The sequence below is a fragment of the Kogia breviceps genome, chromosome 8, assembly GCF_026419965.1.
Source record: "Kogia breviceps isolate mKogBre1 chromosome 8, mKogBre1 haplotype 1, whole genome shotgun sequence".
Taxonomy (NCBI): Eukaryota; Metazoa; Chordata; class Mammalia; order Artiodactyla; family Physeteridae; genus Kogia; species Kogia breviceps.
Genome location: NC_081317.1, coordinates 54,388,466 through 54,400,995, shown reverse-complemented (window position 1 = coordinate 54,400,995; position 12,530 = coordinate 54,388,466). Strand labels below are relative to the sequence as shown.

The 12,530-nt window shown below is 44.7% G+C and overlaps 1 protein-coding gene across 2 annotated transcripts in view; it reads left to right on the top strand.

Moving 5' to 3' along the window:
- The first annotated feature begins 1,491 nt into the window (after positions 1–1,491).
- ACER2 (alkaline ceramidase 2) overlaps positions 1,492–12,530 on the top strand; it is a 31,148-nt gene continuing 20,109 nt past the window's right edge. Inside the window, exons 1-3 of one of the 2 annotated variants that reach the window (XM_059071143.2) lie at positions 1,492–1,747; positions 9,258–9,372; positions 10,245–10,386. In XM_059071143.2, the coding sequence (XP_058927126.1) occupies positions 1,640–1,747; positions 9,258–9,372; positions 10,245–10,386 (365 nt within the window). In that variant the 5' untranslated portion in view covers positions 1,492–1,639. The remainder of the gene's footprint in view (positions 1,748–9,257; positions 9,373–10,244; positions 10,387–12,530) is intronic. The other variant, XM_059071144.2, reaches the window with a different exon arrangement.

The following is a 12,530-nucleotide window of genomic DNA, read 5'->3' as shown; positions in this document are numbered from 1 at the left end:
AGCTCATACTGGGTATCCTGCAGATCTGGGTAATTCTGATCTTAAGAGAAGGTCACTGGGTCCTTAATTTCAGGACACAGTGGAACTGGCTGTTTAGGAAGAGGACAGGATAGGAGTTGGGACAAAGTTGAAAGGAGGAGTGTGGTCTAGCTCTGGGTGGTGAAAGCTGGATTTCCTGGAGAGTAGGAGAGGAGTGGGCCTTGCAGTTTCTGCCAGTGATGGAGAGCTGGAAAGACAAGTGAGTGTCTGTGCAGGTACCTCTGGAAGAAGGAACTGGGGGCATAAGGCATTGGAACACCAGCCAGGGTCCAAGGGGACTGTCAAGCCAGAGAGAGGTCAGCCTCTGGGGAGGTTCTGGCCTTCCGGGTACCATGACGGCTGGAGCAAAGAGATCCTAGTGACAGTCACCTGACCAGGGCCTATTTTGCCACTGCCATCTGGACCTGGAATCCTAGAACTGCCCAAGGAAGAAGGACCAGAGCTATGACCAAAACGAAAATGACAGGCTTTCTCTTTCTTCAGGAATCGCTGGAACCAGATTAACTTTGGTTTAGAAACTACAGAATAGTTACAGCAGCAAAAACAAAGCAGTGATGAGCAGATCTGAGATCATCCTGAATTTGATTTCCAGCCCTGACACTTACTGGCTGGAATGGCATTGCTGATAGAACCCACTTCGCAGGATTCCCTCTGGGAGCACTAAATGAGTGACACAGTTGGAAGCTCTTCAAACAGCGCCTGGCACATAGTAAGTGCAATATATCTGTCATCATCCCTTGTACCTGGGATGTTCTGGAGGTGTCATACCTGCCACACTGCATCTTTGGGGGACTGGGATAGCTGAAGTTTGACCCTATGTGTAAACGAAGACTACACTCTAACGCTGGAGTCCACGGGACCGAGGGCAGGAAAGTATTCAAAACTGCAGAAGCGCTCTACCCAGGTGTGGGTGCCAGAGGCTGTGTGGGAGAGTCCTCGGCCACTGCAGACCCCAAGGTCTTCCTGCCTTAGCCCAACTCACCAAGCAAGCCGGAGGGACTGAGGGCTTTTCTCGGCCGTGAGTGCAGGCGTGCCACATGCACTCGGACATGTTCTCCGACATGCAGGCAAGTCCGAGCAAAGGGTGCCACGATTTTGTAGGGGCCCGGTCCTCCTGGGTTTCTTAATTTCTGGGTTTTCAAATTTTTGCCAGGGCGGGCTCTGGCGCTCTTTGCGCAACTGGGGTAAGGGGGCGCCTGCAAGTCTGAGCCCCAAGGTGGGCGTGGGCAGGCCCGTCAAGGCCTTTGCCACCTGCTGGCAACAGACGCGTCCAGGGGTGGGGGAGGGGGAGACAAGTCCCCCCCCCACTCTCCCCTCCCCCGCGCATCCCCGCCTCCGGGGTGGGCGTGGCCGGGGCTCAAGGTCCCTCGGGCTCCCCCAGGGGGCGGAGCCGAGGGAGGGGTCTGCGAGCCAGTCACGTCCTACGCTGCAGAGCGGAGCCGCTAGAGGCCGGCCCAGGAGGCGCCACATCCGGCGGCTGTCCCGTGGTGCATAAAGCCGCCGGTGCTGCTGCTGCTGCCACCACCGCCGTTGGTTTCCAGCAGCAGCTCTGGCCTCTTCTCGGCTGCGGGAGCAGCTGCTCCAATGCCCCAGAGCGGCCATGAGCTCCCCGCACTGGTGGGACCAGCTGCGGGCTGGCAGCTCAGAGGTAGACTGGTGCGAGGACAACTACACCATCGTGCCTGCCATCGCCGAGTTCTACAACACGGTGCGGAGTGCGGGAGTGGGGATGGCAGCCGGGCTCGGGGGAGGGGGCTGTCCCCAAGCGCCGCCGCTCCTGGAGCCTGGACCTGGGTCTGTGCGTGCATCTGGGGCATTTTCGCTCCAGGGCCAGAGTCGACCCACGCCCCCTCCCCTGCGCGCCTTCCAGTTCTCTATCTGTCCTCCTCTCCTGTCCCTATCGCCGACATCTGGGCTCATCCTCCTCTTCTAAGTCATTTCTTTCTGATAGCTCTATTGTCTTGTTTGGTCCTCACCTGTCCCGGAGCCAGTGCTCCGTGTCAGTCCATTCTTCCAGTTTGGGTCATTGGAGGCGGTCTACTCCCTTCGTCCCTTAGGATCTCTGTGGCGTGACGCACTTGGGTCGCATCGTGCGTTTTTGCCCTGAGCACCTGCTCTAGGAGTCCGAGGAAACGGGGAGACCTCCCGGCAGGTCTCTGGGGCGGGGCCCACTCCGAAGGTTGGCCCCGCCCCAAGCGTACACCAATAATAGGTCGAGTTCCTTTGGGCCAGAATCAAGTTAATTGCTACGAGTTCTTATTTCCTTGCCTTTAGTACAGTTTCACACCAGCCCCAAGTTCAGCTCCCCCAGGCCTGTGCATTCTTCAGTTATTAAGCCTGGGAACTGAAAGGGAAACTTGGGAGGGATCGTGTGCGTGTTTTATGGACTTGCCTAGGTCTCTAGATGTGGGCAAGATGAAACTTCCCCCACTGCAGAATCCTGTGTGCTCTTAGTCTTTGTGGGAGGGAAAGCCTGCAGCTGGGAAGGAAATGCCTCTTCTTTTTGCTATGCCCATGCCTCAGGATTCTGGTACCAAAATGTGAGACTTTGCATGGTCATTTCTGTGGCTTTTCATTTCACTGCCCTAACACGGAAAACAGGAACTCCCGGTTTAAAAGTCGCTGTGAATTTGAGATTGTTCTTTAGGATTTCCCCCTTAGATTTGCTGGAGAGAATGTCCTTGGCTTGAGTCAAATACTTCTTGCCTGGAAGGATCTCCCATGAGCTAGTCCCTCTCCTATTCATTGATGAGGAAACTGAGCTCTCCAGAGGGGAGCTGCTCTGCGCACATTTCTGGCATGGCTGGGGCCACAATCCAGAGCCTGCACTCTCCCTCTCCTCAGTGCTGAAATCCATTGCTGCCCTCCCAGCAAACGTTCCTCCTTTTTTTACGACCGGATTAATTCCTCAAGGAAACCTGGCCCTCTGCTGCCCCTAGACGCTGTGACAGATGCAGTCAGTGGAGATGGCCACCCTTCACCTATTGTACAACCTGTTTCAGAGCATGCTATTAGGTGTGGACAGGTGCCTTCAGAGGATGAACTGGAGCAGGGCTGGGTGCTTTCAACGGCAGTAACTCAGTTTCTCCACTTGTAAGTGGAGAGTACTACTAAGGATTTCACCAGAGTTAATGAAGAAATAACAGCTTGGGGACAGGTTCTCACACACCCAGCAAGGTAATAATTATCTGTGGAGTTTGAAGCCAGCAGAGTCAGGCCTGGTTATTTGGCCAAAAATGTTAGTGTATAGCTGTTCCGAGTCTGCCTTGAAAAGCCCCAGAGTGCTGGATGAAGGGGAGACCTTATTTTGTCTTAACTTTTAATCTAGTCCCATTGGAGCTGTTTCGTAGTGAGTGCCAAAGTCTTTTTTAGAAATGAGCTGTTGATCTTCAGCTGCAGTGTCTGTGGCTGATTAGCTCTGCAGGTCTGCCTGGCAAACCTAATCCTTTGGAATACTTATAAACCGCAGAATTTGCTTTAGCAAAGTGGAGAGATTGAGGGTCTCAGAGAAGTAGTTGACCATCAAACTTTGTAGAGTGTCAATCCAAAGAGTTTATCAAAAAAACGTTTCCTCTTCTTCTCACGTCCTAGTTATCTTCTGATCCTCATCATAGGACAAACCCATGCTTATCTTACGCCTGTATTAAGGAAGACGTTGAGCTATTACTTGGTGACAAACATCTCATTAAATCCTCATAGCAAGGCAGCAGGCCTAATTATCCACTTTACAAGAAAATAATAATCATTACTCATTTTGAGAAAAAATTTGAAGGAATAAAGATGTAAAATCAGAAGAAGACTGGGAGGGGAATCTAGAACCTTCTTAATGGAGCTTGGCAGTAGCACATCACTACTGCAACTTCAGTTACTCCTGGCTACCACTAGTTGTTCGCTATGTGTTGAAGCTCTGCTGGGTACTCTACAGTCACCTTCAGCAGTGGGTGCTATTTATTACATCTGATTCGTAAAGGGGGAAACTGGTGTTTAGATAGATTTTGCAACTTGCTAGGGTCAAGAAAATGGCAGAACTAGAGTTAGAACTTGGATGGTCCATTTGATCCTACTAAAATACTGCTCTTGAAGATGCAAATGCTGTTGTAGCTACTTTAGATTTATTTATTTAGCATGGTACAGGTATTTATTGTTCAGTCATTCATTAACTTAAAACTCCTGCATTGGGACCATTTGATCTCTAGGCTAATCATGGTGTTTGATATGGAGAAAAGAAGTTTTGATTAAAGTAGGTTTTTTTTGTTTTTTTGGCCGTGCCGTGTGGCATGCAGGATCTTGGTTCCCCAACCAGGGATTGAACCTGGGCCCCCTGCAATGGAAGTGCAGTCTTAACCACTGGACCACCAGGGAAGTCCCTTAAAGTAGTTGTTTGCTATTGTTGTTTATTATAAAAGTAAAACATGATCATGGTAAAAAAAAAAATCAAGAGTATGCAAGTTATAAAGCGAAAAATACCCTTCTGTATCTTTTCAGACATTTTATAAGCATGCAAAAATCATGTGTATTTGTGTAAACATAAAAGATATGTGTGCAACGTGTATATACACACCACAACCCAATTGAGATCATATTACAGAAACTCTTCTGCACCTTGGTTTTTTTCCCTCAATTTGTCTTGGAGATAATCCCATACTGGATCATATAGGATTATCTTCCTCTTCACAATGTCTGTACAGTATTCCATTTAATAGATTGTCCATAATTTATTAAACCAGTCAATTCATTATTGGTGGACATTTAAGGGAGTTTCTGTTTATTGTTTTCATTTTGGTTTCTGAACAGTGATGCAATGGATATTCTCAAATAGGCATCTGGATATACTTCTCCAAGTACTAATTCTAGATGGGAAATTGCTGTGTGGAGGGGAGTATTTACTTCGAAGGCTGATAATTGTTACTTAATGGTCCACCAGAGAGAGTACTCTGATCTGTGTTCCCACTGGCGATGTTTAGGAGTACAGAGCATTTTGCTTTTGGTCCCCGCAAATCTCCATTGCCTCAAATTTTGTCATTGTCCTTTGCGTCAGCCAAGACCAAATATCTCTCCAAGCCCAAGAACACATCATGCCCTTACACAGTCTTTTGCTTTTGCACATTTTGTACTGTTTCTTCTAAATACAAGTTTTATTGAATTGAGTTCCTTTTTATGTTTTAAGTTTTAAGGCCCAGTCACACTAAAGAGAAAGACTCCAGACCTAGCAGCTTTGGAGAAAAGGGGGGTATGCCTTTTAATCACCGAGCTTGGCCTTTGGAAATTCTGTTGGGGACTCAAGGGGACAGAAGGAAGTCAACTGGTGCTGGAAAAAAGTCTTGAAGCAAAATATATGCCTAAAATCAGTCTATGATCTGTCACCTCTCCTAATCAGCTCTGCCCCCAATCATCAAGATAAGTAGAGTTCTCTTTATATGCCAAAGCCCACATCCCACTATCTGTAGGGCAGAGTTATCCATCAGTCAATCTCTCAGTCTCTCCATCCATCCATCCATCCATCCATCCATCCATCCATCCACCCACCCATTTGCTGGGTAACTGTGTGCCTATCACAGAGACCAGACCTGCAAACTGTCATCTGGGTGGTGAGGACCATAGGAGAGGTATGTACAAGTCACTGAGGTGTTATTGGGTTGGTGTACTGTGGAGGTGGGGTGGGGGATTTTGCAGGAAGGCTTCTGAGTCGGGTGACCAACTTGTCCTGGTTTGCCTGGGACTTGCCCATTTTTAAAACTGAAAGTCCCATGTCCTGGAAACCCTCCTTAGTGCCAGGCATACCAGGACAGTTGGTCATTCCAGAGGCAGAAAGGGAGCAATGGAATGGATAGTTAGGAATCTGCGTACGATTAAGATACATAGACAGTCTACTCAGCCAGGGTAATGCCCCTAGCTGTTTATGAACTTGATGTTCAGAAAAACTTACAGCCTGTTGCTTTGTCAGTATTTATGCTCTGTCTGGGAAAGTGCACAATCACGTGCGTCAGGATGAGACTGCAGTGTGTTCCTGAGATTATTTTGGTACAAATGGCTGGTAGGAATTCATAGAATGAGGAACTTTCTAAGGAAATAATAAATTTTAAAATTGTGGTTTCCTTTTAATAAAAAAAAAAAATCTGTTCTGCAGGCATTGAACAAACCAATTCTCCAAAGGATAATCCAACAATAGGCTTTAAAAAATACCCCTTGGCTGAACTGTTCAACTTGAGTGAGCCACACAACTTTGAGGGGAAGTTTCATTTCTCAGTAGACATGGAGCCATTGAATCTGTCTTTCAACAAATGAATCTGTCTTTTACCAACGACTTGTTTGCTTTTCCGTATTTCTTTAGGAGTTCCTTCCTCTTTTTGTCTTGGGGAGCGTCTCCCCCTAATTTGGTCTTTTCCTTTTCACAGATTGATGTTTTTTTTTTTTTTTAATTGAAAAAAATATTTTGGCCGTACCATGCGGCCTGCAGGATCTTAGTTTCCTGACCAGGGATCAAACTCGCCCCCCCTGCACTGGAAGGGCAAAGTCTTAACCACTGAACCGCCAGGGAAGTCCCCATAGATTGATGTCTTTAAAAAGCATGGTGGAGACCAGCAGGCACTGGTAGATGGGCTGTGCAGAAGCAATAATGTGATTTCAGTGTTATTTGGGACTGTTAAAATGGTGCTTCTAAATTGAACTCCCTAATATGGGCATTAAAAATATTTGAGGTATCATTATTTTACTGCAGGTGTAATAAACGACCTCATGTTTTTGTGACTAGTGCGTAAATACATTTAAAGGTTATTATTGTGTACATTGCTAGTGGTAACATAGATTGTAAAAGCCTTGTAAGGAGCAGCTTGGCCATAGATAGTTGCACCTGGCTGAAGCAAAGGAGATTGAGAGAACTTGAGGCAATAAACATATACAGTTGGCCCTCTGTATCCATGGTTCTGTATCTGTGGATTCAATCAATTGTGGATTGAAAATATTTGAAAAAAAATTCCAGAAAGTTCCAGAAAGCAAAAGTTGAATTGCTGTACATTGGCAACTATTTACATAGCATTTACATTCTATTTACAACTTTAAAAATTTTTTTGTTTATTTTTATTTGGTTGCACCAGGTCTTAGTTGCAGCAGGTGGGCTCCTTAGTTGCGGCTCGCCAGCTCCTTAGTTGTGGCATGCATGTGGGATCTAGTTCCCTGACCAGAGATCAAACCCGGGCCCCTTGCATTGAGAGTGTGGAGTCTTAACCACTGCACCACCAGGGAAGTCGCTGTATTTACAACTATTTACATAGCATTTATACTGTATTAGGTATTATACATAATCTAGAGATGATTTGAAGTATACAGGAGGATGTGTGTATGTTATATGCAAATATTATGCCATTTTATATAAAGAGACCTGAGTATCCAGGTGAGTTTGGTATCTGAGGGGGTCCTGGAAACAATCCCCCACAGATACCGAGGGATGACTGTACTGGGGTAAAAAGCTGTGTTATATTTATTCCCTGGCATTGTAGGTGAGGCTGCAAATTGGTGCGCCTTCCACTGGAGAATGGCTCAATAAACTGCTGCTGTCTGCAGCACTTACAGCAAGTGTGATAAAGCTCTGTGAGCTAAGATGAAAAAGTTTGCAAGGCAAGTTGTCGAATGAGGAGAAGTTGCAGAATGATAATGTTGTAATCTATGATATATATGTATTCACATAAATGCAAAGAAATTGAAGATTGTGAATCTGAGAAGAGGGGATATCTCCAGGAAGGAGGATAGAAAGGAAGACTTTAGTTTTGTAATGTATTCTTTTTCTTACACGGAGAACACATTCATGTACGAGAAAGGAGAAAGTTACTTACAGTATAACAATTCCATTTTTCTCCCTCTTTTCCCGTCACCTCCTTTTATTCCTCCTATTTCTGTGTTTAACAAAAAGGAGAGCCGTGTTTAAATCACATAAAGGTTATAGGTGCACAGTGTGTGATGCAATTCAGAATTTTTAGATGCCCATTGAGTCATGAAGCCAAGGAGGTCAGAATGTGGTTGGGTGGGCTGGAGGTGAAAAAACATCAGCTTGAGGCATTGGAAGGAGTGGCTGGATGCTGGCACCAGCTCTGTGGGTGACTGCCTCTCTGACTTTGGCCAGCCTGGGAGCCTTTCTGGGCCCTTAGTTATATCCCCTTGTAAAGCAATAGATCTTTAAGATCTCTCATTTTAACTCTTAAAGATCTCTGATTTTTTTTTAAGATCTCTGATTCTTTAAATGATTCCAAGGAAAGTTAAAGCCTGTGATAATATGTAGACCCTTGTCCTGATTCTTCCTTCTCTGCTTCTTAGTAAATAAATGAGAGTTGGCTATATTTCCAAGTCTGGAGACTGCATACCACCTGGGACAGCTGAGGCCATTTATCCAAACTCTTGCCCAGGGTCACCAGTAGCTCAGAGGGCTCCTGGGGGGAAAGAGGAAAAGGTCCCCAACAGAATGGGCCAACTAGAACAAGGTACCCCCTTCTCCAGAAGGATGCAGCCCCACGAGGGATTTCAGTCTTGAACTTTAACCAAAGGCAGCAGCCTTGCTCCTATCGCACCCCTGACCGAAGGTCTTGTCTTCTCTTTATTTCTCTCCCACTCTGTCCTTCTCACCTTTCTTAAGACTGTGTCATTCCCATCCCCTCTTGTTCCCAGATGGTGACAGAGGCGTGCATTAGCTACTGTTGTTGCCAATTCCTACCTGTACTACATCTCAAGTTCTGGAGTTTGCGATGCATTTTGTTTAGTTTTGATTTCCTTGGTCTGGACATGGGTTCGAGCCCTGGTCCGGGAAGATCCCACATGCTGAGGAGCAACTAAGCCCGTGCACCACAACTAGTGAGCCTGGGCGCCTAGAGCCCGTGCTCTGCAACAGGGGAAGCCACCATAATGAGAAGCCCGTGCACCGCAAAGAAGAGTAGCCCCCGCACCTCAAAGAAGAGTAGCCCCCTCTCGCGGCAACTAGAGAAAGCCCATGCACAGCAGCGGAGACCCAACACAGCGGGAAAAAAAAAAAGAGAAAGGCAGGAAGGAGCCCCCTAAAGGGTTATTAAAGAAGTTGTGAGTTTTCCTGGTTGTGCTTTTTTTTTTTTTTGGTTAAGAAAAGATGTATGGCCACATTCATCTCCATTTGCAAAGGACATACTGGGAACAAGCTGCTTTACTTTTTGCCCTTTTACTTAATATTCATCTTTTCGTTTTATATTTTCTCCCCCCAGATCAGCAACGTCTTGTTTTTCGTTTTACCTCCCATCTGCATGTGCTTGTTTCGTCAATATGCAACATGCTTCAACAGTGGCATCTACTTAATATGGACTCTGTTAGTTGTAGTGGGTAAGTGGATTCGTTTGCGAGCATGGGCTGAAAGGGAGGAAATGGAATTCTGCACACTCCCTGACCCCTTTGAACATTATGTTTTGTAAACCAAAGTCATTCTGACGTCTTAGCAAACTTTTATGTTGTTTGCTAGATGCCAGAAGGAGGACTCTTCGGGGCTTGATAACAAGGTTGACCATAGTTATCACAATTGCGTTTGAGAATTCATTTATGTAATAGCTATTGGTGTTGTGCCAGTGCAGTTTTCTGTGAACTTCTGAAGAAAGTCATGTGAAACAATTGAAGTCTGATGAAACTGTAGTTTCTAATGGACTAAAATAAAAAAAAGAAAACAAATTCTAGATGTTTGATCCTTCATTATTCTGGGAAATACTTGTATAATTTTCATTTCCTTCCACAGGCAGATTGGGAATTCTTAACAGTGAGAGAATGTTGAGTTTTATTTACTGCCTGTTCCCATGAACAGGTGGATGAAAACAGAGTGTGTTTGTGCAGTTATTAAAGATCTGTGGGAGGGAAGGAGACGCAAGAGGGAAGAGATACGGGAACATATGTATATGTATAACGGATTCACTTTGTTATAAAGTAGAAACTAACACACCATTGTAAAGCAATTATACTCCAATAAAGATGTTAAAAAAAAAAAAAAGATCTGATGTGCTGGTGTTTAGGCCCTTCTTCAAATTCTCTTTCTAGACTTGAAGTCTGCATGCCTAGGTGGTGTGAGTTTCTTCCTTCAGTTTCTTTTCTCAGAGAGATAGAGTGACCTGGTCATTGCTGTTTGTGAAAGGGCTATCCTTAAGCAGTGTATTGAATTTGTGAGTCTGTTCTTCTATGTGACCTTTTTTATTGGTTGTAATTGATTATAGGAATTGGATCCGTCTACTTCCATGCAACCCTTAGTTTCCTGGGTCAGATGCTTGATGAACTTGCAATCCTTTGGGTTCTGATGTGTGCTCTGGCCATGTGGTTCCCCAGAAGGTATCTACCAAAGATCTTTCGGAATGACAGGTAAGCTTGTACTGAATTTTTGCATTTACTACTAGGTGCGGTACCCAATATAACGATGTATTGTATTGGCCGAAAAGTTCGTTCAGTTTTTTCCATCTTACAGAAAAACCCGAACGAGCTTTTTGGCCAACACAATATATATCAAGAAAAATCACAAAAGAAAAAAAAAAGGGCTTCCCTGGTGGTGCAGTGGTTAAGAATACACCTGCCAATGCAGGGGACACAGGCTTGAGCCCTGGTCCGGGCAGATCCCACATGCCATGGAGCAACTAATCCCGTGCACCGCAACTACTGAGCCTGCACTCTACAGCCCATGAGCCACGACTACTGAAGCCCGCACACCCAGAACCGTGCTCTGCAACAAGAGAAGCCACCGCAATGAGAAGCCCGTGCACCGCAACGAAGAGTAGCCCCCGCTCACCGCGATGAAAAGCCTGCACGCAGCAACGAAGACCCAACGCAGCCAAAAATAAAATAAATCAGAAAAAAAAAGAAAAATCACACCCTATTGAGTCTGACCTAGTGATGAGCTTATCATATACTTATTTAATATCCACTGATTATACTGTCAGACCAAAAACAAACTGCCAGATAAAAAAGGTAATTTTAATATGCTTGGGGAAGAAGTTATCTGATGTTAGGGACAAAAAGTCAAGTATCCCCCTTATTGGTACTAGCAAAACTAGGATTTTCAGGGGAGGAGAAAAGACTGAATGGTGTTCAAAGACCTTTGATTTCCTGCTATAATATTTCCTGAGTCCCACCCAACTCCACTAGTTTTAAATGTTTACAGTAGAATCCACACTGAGGAACTGGTTCTTGGAGCTATAAATAATATTCAAATTGTGTCAGTATTGCTTCTGATGAGAGCTACACACCAACACACACACACACACACACACAACCCTTCAAGCTGGCAATCCAGTATTTCAGGAAGGGATGCATTTTAATATCCATTGTGTTATTCTTATATGGTTATTTATCAAGTAAATATTTTTTGGACTTACTATTTACTATGAACTACTTACTATGAAGTTTTCTAGGCACTAGGATATAACAGCAAACAAAACAGCAACGTCACTGCCCTTGATGAGCTTACACTGAAGTTGGAGAGATTATGAGTCAACAAACAAACACATAAATAGTATTATGTTAGGGTATGATAGTGCTATGATGAAAAATGAAGCTGGTAAGGGGGTAGTGGTGACTTGGGGTACTGATTTAGAGTTTGGTCAGAGAAGGTCTTTCTGAGGCACTCTTGTTAATATCTGAAGTAACAGAAGAGAGTCAGCATCATAAAGATGAGAAATTCTCCCAGAAGTCATTACTCATGTTTCTTTGTACACACTGTTTAGTTAAAAAAATATATATAGAGAGATAGATAAACAATCCAAAAATATGGATTCAATCAAGCAAGCTGTGTGTGCCCAGGGAAGAGCTATACCAGGAAAATACAAGAGTTCATTACAGTTTTCCTGGTACCCTGAGTGTGAATAGGAGCAATGCAGCTATTAGAGACGCAGGCTGTTCTGTATGGATGGAGGTGGAGGAGTGTCAATGAAACGTGCTGGCTGCAAAAAGCACATTGTAGAACTGTGTGTGGAGCAGCCTAATTTTAGAATGAATGAGTATATGTCTTTGTATATGCACAAACATGCCTGAGAGGATGAGGACAGTAACTACTACCATTGGCTATTCTTAGGAATTGGGGTGGAGGAGAACTTTCACTTTTACCTTTAATCTGTACTGTTTTACAATTTTTTTTAAAAAAAAGAGCACATTTTAATTTTTAATCCTAAAAAATGCATTATTAAATGAGGTAGGGAGAAAACATACTTTATTTATTTATTGACCACACCACATGGCTTGCAGGATCTTAGTTCCCCGACCAGGGATTGAACCTGGGCCCTGGCAGTGAAAGCACTGAGTCCTAACCACTGGACCGCCAGGGAATCCCAAGAAAACATACTTTAAATGGATTAGCTGAACAATCTTCATCCTGGGCAGCAGGATTTGAATTAAATAGTATTATCTCTAAATAACCATTGAGCAGATAGAAGTATCCTCAAGAGGTTACTTATCAAAAAATGAGAGAGAGAGAGAGAGAGAGAGAGAGAGAGAGAGAGAGAGCAAGCAGCTGTTTA